Genomic DNA, 22,745 nt, shown 5'->3' with positions numbered 1-22,745 from the left:
TGAAACACAATCTAGAATCCCCTGAGAAGAAAATCTCAATGGGAGATTTTCTACATTGAATTGGCCAGTGGGGCCAATATCTTCTGGAAACTGTCTTAATTAAGCTAATTAATGTAAGAAGCCCCAGCCCACTGTGGGTGGCACCATCCCCTAGATAAGGTATCCTGAGATGTATAAATGCAGAAAAGGCAAGAGAAAGCAAGCAGGTAAATGTGACAGCATTCACTTCTCCATGGTCTTTTACCAAGGTCACAGTATGACTAGATGTTTGAAGCTTCTGCCTAGAGTTCTCCATGATGGTACCCTGGGATTGTAAGATGAAACAAAACTCCTTCATGCCCCAGTTGATTTTTGTCAAGGTTATTTTATCACAGCAACAGAAAGAAACAAGAAGGAGTTGCTCTAAGGTGGAATAGCTGGAAATGGTGGTGGTATTAACTAAGGTGAAAGATAAGGGTTCAGTAAATCACAAATATCATAAATGAGCTGTGTATCCAGTTGTTTTGAGACTTTTAAGCAAAAAAAGTCAAGCAACCAGGTGAGTCTTCAATGAGAACCGGCAAAGTCTGGAGGAACAAGTGACCTTTGACATCTTGGCCTTGACTGGCGCTGAAGGTGGGAGCACAGGAAGCCATGAGGGGAGGGGAGGAGGTGGCTTTTGGCTTTAGGTACACCTACACATAATGACTTGGTATAGGGTCTGAAGAAGAAAAGGCGACTGAGGGAGAATTATTTAACATAAAAGAAAATCTAGAAGCGTGTTTTGGGGGTGGTTAATATGGTTTTGAGAGAGCAGTGTAGGTGAGCAATGTGAAGGGACCAGTCTGCAGGATCTGCTGGGTCAGCAGGACATTGATTATCACCCAGGCCATCGGTCACCCGAGGGAGAACCGTTCCCAAGAACTGAAGATAATGGAAACCAGTGAAACGCAGCCAGAAACCATTGGCAGGATAAAGGGAAAGAGTGCCAACTGGATGGATTTGGACAATCTGCCCAGAAAAATGTCAAAGACAGTGTTTTTAAGATGAAAGATTTGAATAAAGAGAAAACAGTAAAGGTTGATCCCGGGGGCAGAGCAGACAGATGAATGCAATAAAGAATAGCTAATAAAACTAATTTTTTATTGAGCCTTGAAAAAAATAAAAGAACAATATTTGTGCAGATCGCATCAGATAAAACGTCAGAGAATATAAACCTGTTGACATATCTTGATAATGCAAAACATGAGGCTGGTTATTAGTGTTTCAAAGCAACATTGACTGTCTGGTGAGCAGCACCTTGACCGAGAGCAACCTCAGAAATCGGTTGGAAAGAGGAAGTGGGCTTGCTTAGGCAAAGTTTACATGTTGTCCTCTGCTAAATTTGTCTCCTTAATATTTATCCCAAACAAAAAGCCTTCATAGTTTTTTATTTTTGCTTTCTAGTTTGTTTAATTATTTATGCCTGAACCCTTCATTTTAAAGACTACTGGATGTGGAACAGAAAATTATCATTTTCTTAGGAAATGTTATTTTATTTAGTCTTGAAATTTTTACTTAAGAAACTATTGAAACTAAAGCAAAGTTGTGAGCATCAGTTACATGACTTAAACAATTAATTTATCACAATTTATTTTCAACTGTGAGAACATTTGTTTTCTTTTCATTGATCAGAGCAAAGCCCTACCGAATCAGATCTTTTACCGAATTCTATTCTTGAGCCTTAAAAACTACTTGGAGCATTTCAGGGTTGTATCTCAGAACTTCAAATTGGTCTTTTGTGCCATTCGCATTTTCTTCTGTAAAAGACATTTTGCTTTATTGCTTATGCTTTTGTTCATTATTGGTTTTCAGGGCTTTGCATGCAGCTCAGGAAGAGAGCCCAGACTCAGTTATGGGGAATGTTTCAGTAACATGACTATAAAAACCTCAGAACATGTGAGGGTTTGGGGGTTGGTTTGTTTTTGTTGTTTGTTTATGGGTTTTTTTATTTACTTTTTAAAAATATGTACGTTTTTATTTAGCTATAAATGTGATTTGTTGCATAGTTGGTTTTGTTTGGGACAGGGTCCTTCCTGGTCTAGCTCATCCTGGAACTCTCTATGTAGACCAGCCTGGGCTTAAATTCAGAGATTCACCTGCCTCTACCTCCCAAGGGCTGGGATTACAGAAAGGTAACACCATACCTGGGATAAATGTGACTTTTTTTTTTAAACCTTATTTTAAATGTCCTTTCAGACTGGTAGGTGATTGTTTAAAGTATATCTGATCTTGCTGGCCTTGTTTAAATATGTAGATACAGATACAGTTATAGATGTAGACCTAAAAGTTAGCATACACACGCAGATAAACTGACAGTCATAAGCATAAGCATCCATGTATAAAGAAAGATGTTAGACAGACAAAAAAAGTATGAAATCATGACCTTCATTAGGAAAACAAATCCTTGTTCCAGTTTATGCGGGCCAGAGCAAGTTTTCAATCTAAACACAAATGGATTTGATTGGCTGGCTAGCACATCAAGTTAAAGAGGGGACTAACAAGAAAGGGTATCATCTGTGATGTTAAAGGCTGCAGAGGGGGTGATGTTCGGAGACAGACTGTCTCTTGGAATGGTGGATGCTTGGAGGATGCATAAGTATACAACATCGAGAGGAGGGCGAAGATGAAACATCTCAGGGACAGACTGTGCCATGAAAGCCTGAGCAATGGCACAGAACTCACAGCGAGGCAGCCAGACAGGGCTTTGAGAACAGAGGCCAGGGAGGAGAAAGGGAGAGGATCCCAGTGCATCATGAAAGATAAAGAGAAATACTTCAGCATTATGCTCAGAACTGGTGTTAAAATCACAGCCCCCCCCCCCACTTTTATCTGTCTCTGACCTACTTTCATTCACTTTGGTTCCTATGGGGACAGAGATCTGTTTTTGTTGCGTTCACTCGCTTTTGTCATTAATAATTGCTCCCCCTATTTTTTCTTGGTATTTACTACGAAGTCTACTTATCAACCCTGGGAAGGCACTGGCTTTGAAGACATTAAAGAAGACACTGTACCTAACCCCAAAGCACCTATGCTGCTAGAGTCGAGCCCACTGGTATGCCCAGTCTTACCTCGCCACATCCGAGAAGCCTTTCAGTTTGGGCATTCCGTAAACACCCATGATCCTAAACAGGAGCCGAGAGCCCCACTGATCAATAAAAACAACAATCCCATTTCCTTCCTTCTAGTGCTATGGATTTGAGCCAGACTTTTAAACAGAGCATTGTTATCCATTTCATCCTCCTTGTAAAAACACAGCCAGCCAATTGCTGAATTGCTGTGGCTGAAAGCCTGGGCTGCCCGCTCTGAGCAAACCACGCCCACAAAGTTATATAATCACTTGCCCGTTGTGATGATAATTTATATTAATACCAGAAGCAGGAAGAATGGACCAACATTAAGTTATTTTGGAAATATCTAATAAATACTTCTAGCAAAAATACCATTTGTTGCCTATCGTAGAAAAGTTAAATGACTCTCCTGATTCTTGGAGGTGGGGGTGGGGGACACTTTAACCAACGAAGAGAAATGTGATTGTCTATGGAGCAATTATCTGGTACCCTGAGGGGAAGGGATGCTTTTCGCTAGAAATATAGTCATACTTGGCTATTCATATAGTATCTGGATACACACACACACACACACACACACACACACACACACACACACATGTCTAAGAATATAACATTTTAAGAGAAAGTGGATGTTCTTCCATATTACGGTTATTAAATGTGTTCTATAACTTTATTGACACATCATGTCTATGTATAAGTAAATAGAAAGATGTGGAAAAGTAAAAATTTCTTTGACCAACCACAGTTAATTTATATATCTACAGATCCAGTGATGTTAAAGGACATTAAAGGATATATTAAAGAATTTCTATTTCTACAAATTTCCATCATTTGGAAATGAGAGACACTGTGTGTGGCAGATGAACATTTAGGAAAGTGCCAATATTATATTATACACACATAAGTATCACAGTTATAAGCAGTTCAAAAACCCCATTGAAATATGGAATTATTTTGGTGAAGATATTTTGGCTTCTGACATGGAAAAATGTTGGATATCAGAATGCAAATCTAAAATAAAAATCAGTCGGAGGCCATGGCTCCCTCCTGTGTGACATACACCATAGGAACTCAACACTTGTAGAAAACACTTTTCTAAAATCCAAGACAAAGGCTCTGTGTTTTGTTCACCAAGAGAATCCAATAGTTCAGAATGGCATTGGACACAATGGCTGGTCTACTAACTGTTGAACTGCTGGCATGCCCTGCCTGGAGACTGCAGAGTGAGGTCTACGACGAAAAGAACAAGTGCAGACAGACCACCTCAAACACTTCTTGTTTATCACGCTGTGCTTACAAGGAATTTGTCATTCATACCCCCACTTGTCATTGGGTCTTGAAGCAGATGGACCCCCAATTGTGCCCCAGCCTGAAATCTGCCTCAGTTCTCTCCCTCTGACTGTTGGAAGTGGAATTGTGTCCCTCGAGATTCCCATGTAGACTTCCAGAGAACGTGGAATTTGGGGGGAGCAGGGTCTTTTCAGGTATTTTAAGTTAATATGAGGTTAGACTGGAATAAGATGGAGCCCTGATCCAAAAGCTCTGATGTTCTTTAAAGCAAAAGAAATTTGTGCTCAGCTCTTTGCATAGAAAGGGTGCCATGCGAAGGTGGCAGGTGACAGGGAGTCAGACTGTGAAGACAAGGGGACGTCAGCGATGGCCAGAAAGCCAGCAGCTACTTAGGAGAGCAGGTATCTCTCATAGCTCTCAGGGGGAGCAGGTCCTGCCCACATCTTGATCTCTCACAGGGAGGTGACACGTTTCACTTTCTTCTACTACCTTTGTAGTGCTCTGTCACGGAAACCATTGCAAACTAATACAGGGGCCTCCTCACTCCTCACAGCTTGCCAGAGTTCTCACCCAGGGTGCTGGCAAGCCTGACCTCATTCCCACTGGGCCCTGTCTTCTTCAGGGTTCACAAAACTGCCATCAATTTATTCAAAAACAATTATACGCTGTCACTGACCAATACACATTCCCATCAGTGGTATATCAGTGACCTCTGACACCTCCCCTTACCTTCTGATGGCTCCTGCGCTTGGAGAGGCATTGTGACCAGGAGGTGGTGGTGGGAACCAGGACTGTCTGTTAAGAAATGACATCAAACATAACCACGGTGTTTGAATGGCTGATCCCATCCCATGTCTTGGGGCAGGAAGACGGTCGAGAGCTAAAAATGCAGCAAGACAATTTTTACAGAAAGCCTTAGAAATAAAATAACCAAATTTCATAAATGAAATAGAAAGAAAGGACCCTATACTTTAGGCTACATTTTTTCCCCCAAGTGAACTGTTTTGTTCATTTCCTTTGACACCAAACACATGGACATTTCTTTACAACGTAAAATCATGAAAGGAATAGCAGCTGTTAAGTCTAGCTGCAGGTCTCTGTGCCAGCTCGCTGTCCTTCCTTTGTCTATCTTCCTGATCAAGTTCATAACAAAGTGCCAACTTTATTCTACAGTTAACCGCTGAAGCACTCTGACGACGACATTAAAGCAGAAATGGATGCCACAACAGTGCTAACCTCAGCTTCAACATCTGTTAGAAAGATGACCTTATAGTGCAGTAATGCGGGGTTATAATTTCATATAGCTCCCACTATGGCCAAGGGCCCTGCTGAGAAGGCAAGATAAAAAAGACAAAATGGATGGGGGACGTGGGCTGGGGATAGTGAGCTAGGAAACGAGGAATTCTGGCCAACATATCTAAAGTAAACCGGCTTGAATTGCTTAATGCAAGCATCTCCAGATGAAATAACTTCAATGTAGCCATAGCTTTTTGGCAAGAAGAAGAAGGAGGGGGAAGAGGAGGAGGAAGAGGGGGAGGAGGAAAAGAGAAAGAAATGACATCCCATCGTGTTATATGCCACTTTTTCTGCATCCATCCCTCCACTGCTGGATACCTAGAATGCTTTCAGCAGCTCAGTTCTTGTGAGCTTGTGCTGGAGTGAGCCCTGGTGTATTTGAGTGTGCTCATTTTGATTTTAAGAAACTAAATATTTCCACACAGGAATCTACTGTCCATTGAGAGTATTTCCTTCTACCCTTATTACCTCTCTCTATTAGGCTTCCTCCCTCCCATTTGTCTGGAATATGCTGGTTTAGACTCCTTTGGGTAAGTACTTAGGAGTACATACTCTGTCACATAGGTTTATTTTTAGTTTTATGTGTAACATAAAACCATATGTATATACTGAAAATAAAAATTAAATTGTCTAAACTCTAGCCTCTAAACGAACAAAGGGAACAGAATGAAGTACCCAGAAAGAGCCTTTAGTCTGCTTTGATGTAGAATTAGCCTAGTGTATAGAGAAAAGAGGAAACCTGTATGTAGGTGTATACAGGTAGTGTGTGATTATTCACCAACCATGATTTAAGTGAAGCCATTCCCTGTAGCACAACTCTATGAATGCTCACTTAAAGTACTACAGCTCTAAAGATGGGAGCTCACCACCAAAGTCACCTGGAGGAGTGTGGAATAGCTCAGTTGTAGAGTGCTTTTGAGAGTACACAAGCTTTGGCTTCAGTACCAACTACATAAAACTAAAGGTAGCAGAAGCATAAAATCATGACCTATAGTTTCAAAGTCCTAAAGATACTCTAATATTTGGGAAAAAAAGTTCCAGCCACATCTTCAAGCCACGGGGTGGGATGGGGTGGGGGCTGAACTGGCAGTCAATAAGGAGAAGTCTTTTGCAGGATGTTAGCAAGAGGCAGAGAGGGGTACCCATCTTACCTCTTTTTCTTCACAGGAGTGGTAGCAGGGGTTGAAGGGGCAGTAGTGGGTGCATTGAAGAAGCTGCCAGCTGGCCTGTTTAATGAACAGAGCAATAGGTCATCACCCCCTCCAGCCTCTACACACACACACACACACACACACATACACAAGCACACACATACACACACACGCACACACACAAATACACACACAAGTACACACATGCACACACATGCACTCACACATGCACACACATGCACACACATGCGCACACGTGGCATTTGAAATATCTTATAATCTACCCATATCCACCCCTACTGTCCATCTACAATAAAATATCTGACTTGAGGATTGAAAAGCAGTAAGAAAAAAATGCTCTCCCTTAGTTAACATGTTCTGTACACAATCAGACTCTTACACAACTGGTTAAAAGATAAAAAGACTGAGAAAGTCATTAATGCATGGTGTTAATCACATGGCATTCAGGCTAAACAGTGTGACAGGCTATGGGTTTGTTTTCTCTTCACCTCACAATCCTGCCATGTTGACAGAATCACCTCTGCTTTTGCACTAGAAATAAGATCTTAAGAAAAAAAATGAAGGATGCACATTTGTAATCTCCACTTGGCATTTATTAATATATTCAGATCCTCAAAGGAAAGAAAGAAAGGTAGGAAGAAAGAAAGTAAGAAAGAAAGAAAGAAAGAAAGAAAGAAAGAAAAGAAGAAAGGAAGAAAGAGAAAGAGAAAGAGAAAGAGGGAGGGAGGGAGGGAGAAAGGAAGGAAGGAAGGAAGGAAGGAAGGAAGGAAGGAAGGAAGAAAAGCAATACCAAGCAAAGAGCACACACAGGCTGGAGGTCCTCTAGTACATGTGTAGCAGGCACACAGCTCAGTTTTTATGGCTCAGTGGGAGAGGACACACCTAAGCTGGCAGAGACTTGATGTGCCAGTGTGGGGGAGACCCAGGGTTAGTCCCACATTCTCAGAGAAGAAGATGGGGGATGGAGTGGAGAGTCTTGGTGAGGGAGAGACTGGGACAGGAAACAACATTTGGGATGTAGACAAATTACTTAATAATTAATTAATTAAAATGGCAATGACCGGGGGTCTGCTTTACAGAATAAAATTGGGATCCACCATAAAAAGTTATGTATAAATATAGGTTTTAAAGTAACTACATTTAAAAAGTTTATCTAATTTGTGTTGTTTATAAACACCAGGTGTATATGCGGAGGAAATATATTTGATATCTCATGATTCAGCACTGAGGGAGAGGCACTGGTGTGCGGGTGTTGGGGAAGAGGATGAGGTGCAGTGAGGAAGAGTTGGTTGCCTAAGAAATGGGAGAAAGACAGAGTCCATTCTTGTGTGTGTGTGTGTGTGTGTGTGTTTGTGTATGTGTGTGTATGTGTGAGTGTGTGTGTGTGCATGTATGTATGTGTGTGTGCATGTGTGTGTGAATGTGTGAGTGTGAGTGTGTGTGCGCATGTATGTATGTATGTGTGTGTATGTGTGTGTGAATGTGTGTGTGTGTGTTTGTGTATGTGTGTGTATGTGTGAGTGTGTGTGTGTGCATGTATGTATGTGTGTGTCCATGTGTGTGCGAATGTGTGAGTGTGAGTGTGTGTGTGTGAGTGTGTGTGTGTGCATGTATGTATGTGTGTGTATGTGTGTGTGAATGTGTGAGTGTGAGTGTGTGTGTGTGTGAGTGTGTGTGTGCATGTATGTATGTGTGTGTATGTGTGTGTGAATGTGTGAGTGTGTGAGTGTGTGTGTGTGTGTGTGTGTGTGTGTGTGTGTGTGTGGCTTTTTTGCCTGCCTGTATTTCTATGCACCACTTACATGCATGGTACCAGGGGAGGCCAGAAGAAGGCATCAGATCCCCTAGAACTGGAATTACAGGGGGTTGTAAATGGCTACGTGGGCGCTGGCAATGAATCTGGACGCCCCGAGAGACCATCCAGGGCTCTTAACTACGAAGCCAGTCCTCCAGCCCTGAGCCCATTTTAAAATATAAAACTAAAGGCATTGATCTAGGCTTTAGTGACTGGCTAGAGTAATGTTAGGTAAGCTCTTAGGGTACAATTCCAACCAGAAAGTACTGGATTCCTTGATGCCTTTTGGCTCGTCTCTGCTGCTAAGTCTGCCAACAGCACAGGGCTGTGGTTCTATTCCAATGGCACTGCCTGAGGTGGGAAACCTTGGTTGTTTTTAAAGGCACATGAGGAAACGCACACCAGTTAAGAAAGTACTTACGTCTTGGTTGATTCTGGTGTTCTAAACGTGGACAGCGTTCTAGAAGAAAGAAACTGGTGAAAACCAAGTCAGTGCTTCCCTTATTTCTGCTTGCCCGTGAATCTGAAGTTACTAGGAAGAGCTAAAGGTTTCTTGAGAGGAAGAAAACCCATAACTATTTGAAAAAAAAATTTGGTGAGATGCTCTCATGATGCTTAAATCTCCTGTACTAGTTCTCAAGATACTTTTTCTTCAGAAAATTCATTTTTAAGTCCAATGTCTGAAGATGCTAGCCTCCATAATTTTCTTAGCAATACCAATGTAAAAATCAATAACCTTGACACCTTAACAGAGACATGCTCGAAGTAAGAATAAGGGCCCACAGCAGTGGAAGCCCTAGGTTTGTAAGCCAGGCAACATTTTATTCTATCATGAGTAAGATCAAAGGTTTTTACTTGAGAGATATCATTCTAAAACTATACAAGGTAATGTGGCCTGCACAAGGCTGTGCCAGATCAAGCCAGAGGCTATTCTAGAACAAATAGGAGATCCAAGCCCTCACCCCCAGCTGAGGAGGCATCGACAGTCAATGGTTTCTAGAGTGGCAGTTTTTCTTTGAGTGCCGTTCCTTGTCGGCCGACCCTGTTCCAGTAGATGGTGCCATACGCAAGGGCCGCACCAATGATGTGTGCTATACAAGAAACAGTAAACACACGGGGACAGGGCAGCAGTCAAGAGCACTGGTTGTTCTTCCTGAGGATCTAGGTTCAGTTCCCAACACCTACATGGCAGCTCACACCCTCATCTGGTCCTCCTTCATACGTACACGGTGCGCAGACAAACATGCAGGCAAAGCATCCATGAGTATAAAATGAATAAATAAAAATGTTAAAAGGACATTGAGGACAAGAGGTGGATTAGGAGGAGTTGCAGGAAGGTGTGACTGTGAATATGAAAACACTTGCATGCATATATGAAAGAAATGCCCAAAGAATTCATTGTTCAATATAGAGAGGGCAGGATTTACAAAAACGCATTAAGCGTGATGGTGAGTTGTTACGTGAAAATGAATAACACTTAGAAAAGATATCTGAGACCTTTCCCAATGTAGTGTGCACTGGTTCCCGATGGTTGGTGGGTTATTGGAGGTTCGAGCTGCCTCTGTCTGATACTCCACATCACAACACGGAAGTCTGCATGAACTACTTGTCAGACTTGCAGATTCTCTCTAATGCCTAAACAATTTTATATTTAATCACTTTTTATAAATAAAAAAAATCTGATTTCTATGTGTAACATTTTACGGGGTATTTAAAAGTAAAAAAAAAAAAAAAAAAAAAAAGGCTAGTGAGGTCGCCTTGACATCACTTTGGATTCTGAGTGTGCACTGTTCACCTTCCAGACTCATTGGGGTTGAAACTCACCTGGGACTATTCGTATTTTTATAGTGCAGTGATTTTGTGTGTGTGTATTGCAATTATATGTCCTACATTGGTAAAAGGTATAAAATACTGCATAGTCTTTTTAAAAAAAAAACTCTGTTGCATAATGACTTGTGTTTGCCAAAATTATTTTCTTTTTCTCCCAAGCAGACAGAAACCACATTTACCAACTTACATCGATCATTAGGTTGAGATTATTTGACTGGGTTTTAAAGAGTGTGGATAGAAATATTGTTACCACGTTCTATCCACTGTAGGGTTGCCTGCATACATTTTATGCTCTTTCTGTCTCCTGTCCTGCAGTTTTGACACCATGGATTGCAGGTGGCAGCATTAGGGCATATAAAGAACTTGGCTGCCTGAATCACTCACTCCTTTGATGCTAGATTCTCACGAACCAAGCCATTCTCTATTGTATTAAACCATTTAGGCTTGGGGGGAAGGAGGGATGGAGTAAAATCATCCTATCTTAACAAATTAGTTTATTCCAACAGATCGACTTAGGTTGGGTCCTAGAAGAGAGCCTATTGTTCTGCTTAGAAGGACGTTACTAAACCTGCTCTGTATAACCATACATCAATGCACCCGAGAAGCTTCTTTTGCAGGAGATAGTGAGTAACACAGCAACCCACAACTGGCAAAGGTGCAGAGAACAAGAAACTGCAAAATGCTCAGCCCTGAATGGAACACACACACACACACACACACACACACACACAGAGAGAGAGAGAGAGAGAGAGAGAGAGAGAGAGAGAGTAAGGAATTTTTAATTTTTTTTAAAAAAGCAGTGGATAGCCACAAGGGAATTGTGTGTTCATGACACAGCAGGGCAGGTGCACATGTAACTTCACAGAAGCTGCGTAAATCCTGGATGAGCCCAAACCAGACCAGGTCCCAGCATCTGAGGATGGGAACTGGACAGGAGTTAGACTCCTAGCCATAGGGCTATTGGCAACTGTTAGCTTCTTTGAAGGAGACAGTTTTTCTCTACTACTACCCTCTGAAAAGTTGACCTCACTCTAGTGGGAGACTCAACATCAACACGAATTATTTTTGACAGGTGTGTGTGGGGGGGGGGAACAAAACATAAAGTTGAGTAAATGTGGTGCTTTGAACGGCAACAGTCTCCAGAGCTCATCTGTTTGATTAATTGGTCCCCAGTTGGTGGACCTTTTGGGAAGGGTTAGGAGGTAAAGGGGGCGAGTCACCAGGGCTCGGCACGAGCAACATCCCTAGAATGCTCTCCCTTCTTCTGCCTCGTGGTTGTGACCAAGCTGTGAGCTCTCAGCTGTCCCTTCACTATGCCGTATGGACTCTAACCCTCTGAAACCAGAAGCCAAATTATATGTGTTCATTTATAAGTTGCCTTGGTCATACCGTTTTATCAAAATAACTAAAAAAAAGTAACAGAGACAGTGTGTGGAAGGGATGGATCTGGGTGTGAAGGGAGAGAGAAGACCATCGAAATAAGTTGCATGCAACATTTATTTCAAAGAAATAAATTCATTTATTTAAAGGATCAAAGGAAAGCTTTATTTCCACAGCAGAACACTAGGGGGATCCCTAACCTAGTCTTTTCAAATTAATCTCTTGCTTCAAAATCATTGTTTTCATGCCAAAGATTATTTATTAAGATTCTTTAGTGCAATTCGTGTTTCTAAGAGAAATGTGTGCATTTACAAATAGTTCCCCGGAAGCTGCAGTTTCTCCAGCACCAGAGCAGAAGAACCCGGATTGGAATAAGGACTGATATTCTTCAGTTTAAACTGAACTAACAAGTTCCATGCTGGGTATATCCAGCCAAGTCACAATCTTCCAAATTTATCTACTTTTCCCTAAAATCTAGACTTCTAGAAGAGAATATATCTAGCTAAGTTTCTGTGTGTTGAGGTGACAATTCAGTCTTCAGAGGCTTCTGTTTTTTGAGATAAGATAGCACCAGTGAAAAGAACACTCCAGTAAAGACTGCCACCCCCCCCCCCGCCCAGAGGCATTGTAAGGATGGGGCGCAATGCTAGCACATAGTGGTTTTAAGCACTAACGTGGCTCACAAGCATCTCACCTGTCCAGCATGTCCTCAGATCTGTACCGGCTGATTGTGGCTCTTGGCTCGTCCATTATTTTCCTGTAGAGAACATAATTACCAAGAGATAAACGACAAGATAAATGACAAGACATAGCTTATAAAATCTATCATAAATGTGAAGAAATGTCGACCTATTTGTCTAGGAAGGGCACATGTTACCAGTGAAAGATATATACAAGTCTTCCAAATTTTGACTAGGATAGAATTAATTAGGGCAATTCAATTCCTACTGCTCATAAATGATACTTTATTAGTTCTGATGATTTTTTTCATACTTTCATATACCGAAGTGTAACATATGCACACTGAAATTAAGGATGTACGAAACAAATGAGAATGGTGGTCAACTCTCGACAGCTCTTTCAGCGTCGGTTCTACAGAACAGGAACTATCTTTGTGTATTCTTTCCGAGTTTTAATAGATGCTCTGGCATCTTAATTAAACTAAAAAACGCCTTCCTTAACGTTCAGCACCATGGACAGGCACAAAAGCCAAACACTTGGAGCAAAACGGGCAAAGAAGGAACAGAAACCCCAGAAAGAAACAATAAAGTGAGAGATGCGATGATAAACGTGTAAAGGGGGAGATGGGAGAGGAACAAGAAGGGGGAACAGGAGAAATGGAGGAAGAGAAGAAACCTTTATCCAACTGATCAAATAGAAGGAACCCTTTAGTGTCCTGTTACCATGGACAGCAGGCTTTGTGGAGATTACAGGATGATTTACTGTATTTGCAATTCTTGGTTTATGTTTGAACTCAAAGTAGTATATTTATTTTCAATGCAAGTGTTTGGAAGTAGACAATATACAAACATTTTATTAGCCAAAAATGCATCCTGTTTACCCACTCGGGACTAGAAGGAGAAATTAAAGACATATATCCAAAGGCAAAAAGTGTTTGATGTTATAAAAGAGGGGGTAAAATTCAAGAAAATCATAATTTAAAAACAAATTTTAGATGTGAATATCAGAGGATTTCCTGATAAGGTAAAGTTTGGCCTGGGCTCTGGAGGATAAACAGACATGAACATTTGTAAATGGGCCAATGGAATATTACAGAGAAGGCAGAAAAAGAAGATTATTGCTCAAATACAGTGAGTGGGGTGACTTAGGCTGACTTCCGCCAAAAGGCCCCCTGTAGAAAATAAAAACCAGCCCATTCACAAAAGCTTTCAGTTTTTGGCTGGATTAAGTCTTCTCTTAGCAGGAAGTAATGCTTCCTGAAGTCACGTGACCTACAGAGAGCAAACTTTGTGAGGACTTAGAGCAACGTTTATTGTTCTTTACTTCCATCCCTCCTCCCCCACCTTCAACTGGAATAAAAATTCAATGGAAGCTGGAGCTGTTTAGGATCCAGATTTCAGCTCACTGCCTGGACCCAAGGATGTTCCATGGATGCTATCAAGTTGATTTGGCATGACTAAGTGAAATAGGCAGGGAGATCTTCTAGTTTCAGATAGTAGGACGCTGTTATCTAAGGTGATAAGAATATGTTAATTCAGTCTCTGCCTCGGCAATCTCACCTCTTTTGGGAAGCCTTCCTCTGTGCCAGCCAACCAGCCTCACTTAAAACTTCCTCATTCTCTGGACAGTGGCATCCACCAAAGACCACTTCCTTGGTGGGCTCTGAGATTATTCGGGCCAAAGCCATCTCTCCTTTTTCTCTGTTCCCAAAACACCTTTGTCTGTGCAATAGCCACTTCTTATGGTGAACTACGTTATTGTAGCTCATGATCTCCTTCATTTGTGTTAGAGCATCTTAATGGCCAAGGCTGCTGCATGAGTCTCTGTGCTCCCAGAACAGAACAGATGCTCCAAAGTGGCTATGTGACTACCTCAGGAAACCCTCTGGGGCTGGGTAGAGAAGCAACAAGCCAAGTCATCTGAGGCAGTTCCAGGAAGGGCTGCCATACTTCTTAAGAAGATTCATTTTGAGGTATTAGTTATAGGTCATCTCTAGGGTCCACGGGGTCCTGTTACTCGTAATAAAAGCTTGGCCAACTGCTTTAGCTAAAATGCTGGCCACTGAGGGGAAGAGTTCAGGAAACCAACGCTATGATTTCAAATGTGAAGCTGGTACGGATGGCATCAAGGTCTCTTTATGCTAAGGTGTACCGTGGATACGCTGAGAAGACGAGGCTTAGTTTTCACTGCCATGGTTTAAAGCGAGAGTGTGTGTTCTCTAGCGGTCCACAGAAAGGCTACTTAAATGCATGGAACCATTTCCATGATTGTTTGACTCAAATTATCAGTGTCTCTTTACTTGGTGAAATGAGGGCCCACTGTAAAGCAGGTCGCTCTCTCTGAAACAATGAAGAAGGCAGGGGCGCCGGTGGTGAGTCAACAGACCCCAGAACAGAAAACGAAAATCCCTACAGAAAAAGAAATCAAACTCCATTGAAAAATCAGTCATCATACTGATAGACCAATATCTTATTTTATAAAATAGAATTGTTTTCAAAGTATGTTCAAAAGTAGTAAGTTGGGAAGTGGGGGCAAGGGACAAATTAGAACAAGATATATGGCATATATGTATAAAATGTCACAATGAAACTGATTTTTATACTAACTTTAAACAAGAATTAAAACCTGGAGCAGAAAGGGTTTGTAACCCCATGGGAAGAGCAACATTATAAACCAACACAACTCTCCAGAGCTTCAATGACTAAAACTCCAACCAATGAATATGCATGGAGAGACCCAGAGGATGGCATTGTCTGGCATCAATGGGAGGAGAGGCCTTTGGTCCAGTGAAGGTGCATTTTCCCGGTGTAGGGGAATGCCAAGGCTCTGAGGTGGGAGAGGGTGGTTGGGAGAGGAAGCACCTTCATGTAAGCAAGGGGGAGGAGGGGATAACATTCAAAATGTAAATACAGAGAATATCCAATTAAAATAAAATAAAATCAACACTAAATTCATTGAGCTAAAAGCTGGTATTGAGGATATAAAATCATAAGTTAGGTACCTTTGAAACAGGTCAAATCTATGAAGAAGTTTAAAATGGTTAAGAAATTTTCACAAGTTTCAAGCATAGATACATTTCAAAGTGTGTGTGTGTGTGTGTGTGTGTGTGTGTGTGTGTGTGTGTGTGTTCACATTCCTTTATCACAGACTTCTTGATGGTTCATGAATACCAGCCTCTGTACCAGATGAGACTTGACTGTGATAAATGTTTAGATTCTTCTATAGGTGTGGGTGTTCCTCAGCATGGCGGTATGAGCATGGACCAATGAGAATGGTATCTGCTTGATTAATCTGAAATTATTCACACTATTGTGAGTCCTCATTTTATCATCATTTTCCTGTTGATTCGTATTCGTTGGTCTACTTAATACCACAGAGGTCAGTGTTTTGCCACAAACCCACAGCCCTCACAAAAGAACGTGTGCTGTTCCATATAGCCTGTGAACTCCAGAGCAACTTCTACATTGTAGCCTTCCTTTCTCTAAGCATCAAAGATGTCTTCTCTGGTCGTGTTCTTATGAGAGCCAGAATGGGATGAGATGACGGATGAGCCTCCTCGGAGCCATAGTTCTGAGAGTTGACATGGGACCGTTTTCTGGAATAAAACCCTGACGATATTCCAGATTTTCTTTTGCATGTACACATGTTGAAGAAAGCCCGAGACTCCCTACAAATACACATCTGGCTTGCACAAGTCTTCTCTCTAAACCTCCATCTTTGTGCTTTGAATTATGCAATTTGCTTACCTGTCTAAGGCATCATGGGAGTTATGCCGGTTGAGGACCACCCTGCCGTAGTTTTCATCTCTGCAGAGAAAGACCCAAATTAAGTTACACCAAAAAAGTTGCCATCATGTTTGCTAAGCACTAAATAATAGTGAAAAGGAGAGAGGTACAGCTTCAAGCAAGGCTAATTTGTTTTACTCCATGCCTAAGAGCATAACCATAAATCTAAATTAACCAGTCACAACTTGCAGGAGCAGAATGGAGTAAAACTAGTTTGACGGTACACTCCATTTGTCCCATGAGATTTCCACAGTGAATCAGTGCTTTGTTTATTGTGTGTGTTTTTTTAAAAACCAGAGTATGGAAACATAAGAGCATTGACTTTGTGTGTATTAGTTCTACTGAACGAGAAGAAAAGGCGAATGTTTTCTATAAACATTCTTCAGCTTTAATTAAGCCCACGATGTCTGCACATTGTGATGGATTCAACCATTTGCTTTGGCAAAATAGAGGGAAGCAATACTAATGTTTCAAATGAGGGAGATTAATCATTCATAGGAGATTAAGCCCATTTTTTAAAGCATTAGAATGCATGTGCCTCCAAATACCTCTTAAACAAGGCAGGGCAAACAGTTTACGGTCGTCAGTAGGTGAGGTCATTCATCAAAAGTTTTGTGGCTTTCCTAGAATCGGAAGCTTAGCAAGTGACGAAGGTGGCTTAGGACCCAGATCTTTGTTTCCTCTCCTCTCCTGTCTTCACTGGTCAACCCTGTGATAGAACGGTATACATACACTGCCAAAGCTATGCCCTTCTGACATTGTAGAGTGGGCACAGAAGTAAAGGCAACATTTCCTAATGTGGCCTGGAAACCCAGCAGAGGGCATGCACCAAGTTCTTCCTGCCAACTCCCCAAGCCTGAAACACCACATTCGCTCTTGATGGGCTCCATTAACGCTACTCAACATTTTGGAGCCATGTATATAACAAAGCTATAAAAGAAGCCACGCTAGGTAATTAAAAAGAAAGGTGAGCAGAGAAACTGAAAACAATCTAGCAAACCTGCATGCTCAGAAGGCCACCAAGAAAAAGTTTGCCTCTTCCTTGGACCCTTGCTTCCAGCCTAAGAGAGCACAGCAGAGGCCAGGCACATTCTTGCCCGGAAAACCAATGGTAACACACAGCCCAGATCTGGGCCAGTAGGAGCTAGAAAAGCACCGGAGCCAACTTCCCCTTCACTCAGCACCTGCCATGCCACCCAAGCTGCTTCCCTAAGCCTTGCTTGGCATCGAACCAGCATTCCCGCCAACCATGACTTACTGGCGTTTCTACCTTCACCCATCGTTATAAATACTTGAAAGCTAAAACGTATTATCGTCTACATTTGTAAAAGAGAAGTGCTCTCACAGAAGAGCCAAGTGTAGACCTGTGGGAGGGAGTGACAGGGCTCAGTCTAACAGTGACTAAGTCTCTGAACATCACTATGTGTCCGTAGCTAAGTAAGACACAACAACAGAAGATAAAGATTTCCTTTTAACCTGGCATTGCCAGTTGTAAGTATGCCCCTCAAAGAAGCATGTCTGGATAGTATGTAGAAGTTTAGAATAAGTACCCTTAAATGCAGTTTCCCAACATTGTGGCTTGTTAACATTGTGGGTTTGGAAGTTATGCACCGCAAGGTCTACTCTGCACATTTAAGGATGTACATCTGTCCTTTGGACTTCTGTTCACTAGGTGTTAGGTATCTTTCCCAATTTTGTGACCAAAAATATCTCCCAACATTGACAAATACTCCCCAGGTTAAATTACCTCTGGTTAAAAAACGTGGCTATAGTGAAAAGACAACACATCGTGTTAAAATATCAATTCAGCCACATAATAGCTGTGTGGCCATTTGGACAAATTACATAGCTTCTCAGAGCTATTGATTTCTAGCCTATAAAAATGAGATTATAATGCCTACAGTATATGTTGATGAGAATTAGCGATACTTCATCAACCAGATGCCCAACACTGAGCTTAACACATAAAGAAGTCAGAAAATGAATCCATGACTATGCATAATTTATAATATGTGACTAATCAGTGATTAAGATGGAGCCGGGCTAGTGGAATATCTCTCATATATCTACGTTACTAATAGGAGGGAAGCCTATGGGCTTAGTTTCAGTTCTTTAAATGTATAGCTAGCCGAAGCAATGCTCAGAGCCTGTGAAATGTCCCTTACATAAGGCCACATTCTTCCAGCCACCTAGAGGAAGATGGTGAGGTGGGACTAAAGTGGATGAGAGATTATTGATTTTATTCATGCCCGTACAAAGTTTTAATTATTATTGTATTAATAAACTTGAAAAATTACTGGTATGATCAATACATCACAGAGGGTATTAACTGCCATCTTTTGGAAACTGGGATGGTTGGCTTGCTTTTCAGTTTACAAGGAAACTGTTGTAGGTGGCAATCAAACTCTTTTTTTTAATGTGAATGCAATTCTAAAAGTGCAGATTTTAAGTGTGTGGTACAGCTGAGGTACGCTTACTAAATCTTACAAAACTTAGAGCATGCAGTAGTGTAAGTTTGGTCTAACACTTGTATTATGTTAATTGGATCCCCAAAATTACTAAGCATCTGCACCTAAGACACTGAGGGCACCTGCCCCAAATTGGTTTTGATTGGTAAATAAAGTTGCCTGTGGCCAGTGGCTGAGCAGGAAGACAGAGGCGGGATCTTTAGGATTCACGGGCAAGGGACTGAAGGAGGAGGAAGGAGAGCCACCATGGTGGGAAAGGAGTGAAAACCAGGCCCGAGAGGTACAGAGGAAAAGCATAGCCCGCATGGAAGAGTCAGGGATCATGGCCCAGGAGGGCTGCAGGCGTGGGTCCAAGGCAGCCAAGGAGGAATATAGGTTTTAGTAAGTAATGAGTCGGGGATATCAGAGGGACAGTGTGTTAGCCACCCAGAGGTTAAGAAGCGGCCCAGTCTTGGAGCTGTTTAGGGCACATCAAAATATAAGGCTGTGTGTGTGTGTGTGTGTGTGTGTGTGTGTGTGTGTGTGTGTGTGTGTTTCACTCGTGAACCCAGAACATTGGGCAGGTAGCGAGTAACGCGTGCCGCCGCCGCCGGGTCAATTTGCATAGAGATTAATTGGCAACTACAACTGTATGGTCAAATGCTCTCAAAGGAAAGGCCTGCATTTTCGATGGCCATATCTTCCAAACAGAGATGCCTCTCCACCTATCCACCCTCCTCCGGTCTCCGTGCTTACTTTTCTTCCTCTGGGAGCTTCTTTATCCAGCTGTTATCCTGTAAGAAAGCCCTTCTTTTGTTCACATCGTGGAAACCCTGCTGTCTCATTGCAGATGCCCGGGCGCTCTTCGGATCTATGAAGAGAAACACAAAGAGCCGCAGAGTGAAGCTGGGCGTGGGGCGTCAACCAGAAGTTCTTCAGAGACGCATCTTGTTGGCCTCATCTGCACTGGCAAGTCTAGTAGCGTTCAGAAGCAGGGCGCCCCAGCAAGAAAGAACAAATCTCACACCCCATCACCAAAGATAACAACTAAAACTGCTCAGGTGCCAACTGAAACTGTCAGTGCAGCTCAGCGGGCCCCATCTGAGGCCCGGGGAATGCAGGATCATCAGGCTGAGACAAACCCAGCCGCGGTTTGTAGCTGGCTATTCCGCTCAATGTGACTATGCCTTAGAAAGACAAAGTAAATTACGGTGAGTTGTGTTACTCATGGCTTAATTCACGAACCTCACGGGTACCAGGGCACAGACTGTTCTTCAACAAAAAGACTTTATAGTGATTTAATGTTTTTATTTTTAATTTATAAGGACATAATTGGAAAACTACAGCATTTAAAAAATTCTTTAAATTTTTTTTAAAGAATTCCACATGAGTAGTATATCTACATCACGCCCCCTTCCCCATCCCTCACTCTTTCTTACTTTAAAAAAAAAAAAGATGCCCAGCTTAAGCAAAGTTAATATATGGCCATTGTTTTCAAACAACAGATATCTACAATAAAAACATGATGTATGAGTTGTTTCGCTTATATTTTAAAGGGGTTTTCTTTTTGTAATTTTTGAGTAAACATTATCTACCGTTTTCAGGAGGAGACTTTTTTCTCGAGGAAAAATTTGACATGCTGGATTCAAGTGAGGATCTAAAAGAAAAAAAATGGAGACAAAAGAAAATGAGAAATATAACAATGATATTAAGAACATTCAAGGAACATTTTAATTGATAAGATGCATTTTTCAACGATATTGACAGGGCCTATAAATATGTCCCAAATCTGACATAAAGTGCCTTCCCAGAATCTGAGGGTGTATCTGCTCCACAGAATACATTTTATTTTTTTCATACATGAAAAAAAAAAGCACGAGGCCCAGCCTGTCTAACACCCCTGGGGCTATATAATACGCAACTAATTAAATTCAGTTGTCAACGGATTCGTTTACTCAGTCAATAAATGTGCACTACCTCGGTGCACTGTGCCTGGCCCAGAGCTAGGAGAGGCAGCACAGAGTCAGACAACTGTTTGGTCACGGTGGATGGACAGAAAGAGACACTGAGCTGGACTCAGGGCACAGGGAAAGAGGACTTCAAGATGGGCTTCCAGTTCCTTGTGGGAAATCAAAGTACTCCATGAAAGATGAAGCAACGAGACACATAGAAACTCCAGATCCGGCAAACACACTGGTGGTTTTAAACAACTGCCCAATAGGAAGGCTCCAAGATCCTTAGCTATGACCAGTCTCCATTATCACAGTGTGGAGGGTTTAATATGACCCCAATCCTGGTTCTTTCGGGACTGATGCAGTTCCTCAGAAGTGTGTTATGCATCTATGATACTCATAATTACTCATAGCCCCTTCTTCCTTAGACACATGCATTAAAAAGTTTATTTGGGTTAAAAATTATATATGGCCAACATAATGGTTCATCAGATAAAGGTAATTGCTACCACGACTGATATCTTTAGTCCAATCTACATAAGTTTACAATCAAAATGGGAGGAAGGAAAGAATTGACTCCCACAGTCTTTCTTCTGGCCTCCACACGTGTATACATGCATGCACAGACACACATGGGAAATAAGTGAATGAAAACACCCTTGATACCTATGTTAGCATGAACCCAACTAGGGCTGCTGCAGTGTTTTGTTCATAATTATTACTGCATTTTTCTCCTGTTGTTTGGGAAGTCAAGCTGAGAACACTTCCATGAATCTTAGAAGCACTGCAAGACCTTAGGACCGTGCCTAGCCAATCTGAGCTTGCCCTGAAAGTAAAATTTACAGCTCTAAAACCAGAAAAGTTCCAGATAAATGTGGACAACCAGTCATTCTCGGTGGGTAATTGTGTCCTTTGTGGTGCCTATCCCACCAGATGACATTCTGAACTTGAAGGACCATTCAATCCTAAGAAGTAATTTCTAGGTCCAATTAATAATCACATTCAAGTTTTGCAATCATATCGCTTAACTCACTCCACTAATGAAGCTCATCACCTGCTTCAAAAGGTTATTGAGATAATAACGACCTAATGGACAATGTTCACACACACACACACACACACACACACACACACACACATTCATTCATTAAAAAGAAAAAAAAAAACTTGTTAAACTCTAACTGCTGCTTAGCACCATATTAACTGTATAGTATAACCTGGAGATTCTGAAGGGCTTCTACCTCCATCTTTTGTTCCATTGTTATCATTATGGCCATAAGGAGACACCCATGCCACCTGACTGGGGATAAAAAATACCAGTGCCCTGTCCTAAGGCAGAGGTGATTGTGTCAGGATAATGTGCACTTTGGAGTTTACTGTGGTGATGTGGCAACTTCTGGTTTCTTTGGAAAGTCTGTTATATCAAATGGTATTTTGCTGGGGACCACAGGTGAAAGGATGTTTTGCTACAGCAAACATATGAAAAGATGTGTGATGCTCAGAAAGAATATAAATATGACCCTGCAGACAGTGAGAACTCCAGCATTGGTTCCCCCTTACTCTGGCTCGTCAGTCCTCACTGATGACATGTATTGTTTTGTGTATTGATTTGCTTTACAACACACTGCTGAGCCCCACTTGTGGTGACACCATAAAGAGAAACTTGCCAAAGAACTTCTCATAAGATTCCCGTGGCTTTCTTGCCGCTACGGCAGCCAGTTGGTGAGCCTCCTGGCTTCTTCTGGATTGAACTGCCCTTGCTGATTTATGTGTGGTGTCTGGCAAATGGACTGAACTGTAGCTGCTGATTCGTGCTTGGTGTTTGCTAGTGGACAGGACTGAGAACAACACAGGTTGGAATCACCTTAAAGAACTATTTTTGAACTGGTGTACTTCCCCCCATATCCTAAGAACCTTTCTTTTCCACTACCTCTGGTGAGCTGTGGGCTAGAAGGGAGGTTGAACCCTTATTAAAGTAGGCTGTGAAAAATATCAGCCTAGATTATGGGATCTGGTTAAAGCTCA

The 22,745-nt window shown here is 41.8% G+C and overlaps 1 protein-coding gene across 1 annotated transcript in view; it reads right to left on the bottom strand.

Annotated features, from left to right (window-relative positions):
* The window catches only part of SCEL (sciellin), a gene marked incomplete at both ends in the record, with an annotated part of 91,623 nt that extends 71,217 nt beyond the window's left edge, over positions 1-20,406 (bottom strand). Inside the window, 7 exons of the mRNA XM_080917162.1 lie at positions 5,112-5,177; positions 6,830-6,904; positions 9,067-9,105; positions 12,550-12,612; positions 16,283-16,342; positions 19,525-19,639; positions 20,364-20,406. Of these exons, the coding sequence (XP_080773288.1) occupies positions 5,112-5,177; positions 6,830-6,904; positions 9,067-9,105; positions 12,550-12,612; positions 16,283-16,342; positions 19,525-19,639; positions 20,364-20,406 (461 nt within the window). The remainder of the gene's footprint in view (positions 1-5,111; positions 5,178-6,829; positions 6,905-9,066; positions 9,106-12,549; positions 12,613-16,282; positions 16,343-19,524; positions 19,640-20,363) is intronic.
* Positions 20,407-22,745: the final 2,339 nt, after the last annotated feature.

The sequence above is a fragment of the Micromys minutus genome, assembly GCF_963924665.1.
Source record: "Micromys minutus genome assembly, chromosome: 5".
Lineage (NCBI taxonomy): Eukaryota > Metazoa > Chordata > Mammalia > Rodentia > Muridae > Micromys > Micromys minutus.
This window is presented reverse-complemented; position numbering and strand designations above follow the sequence as displayed.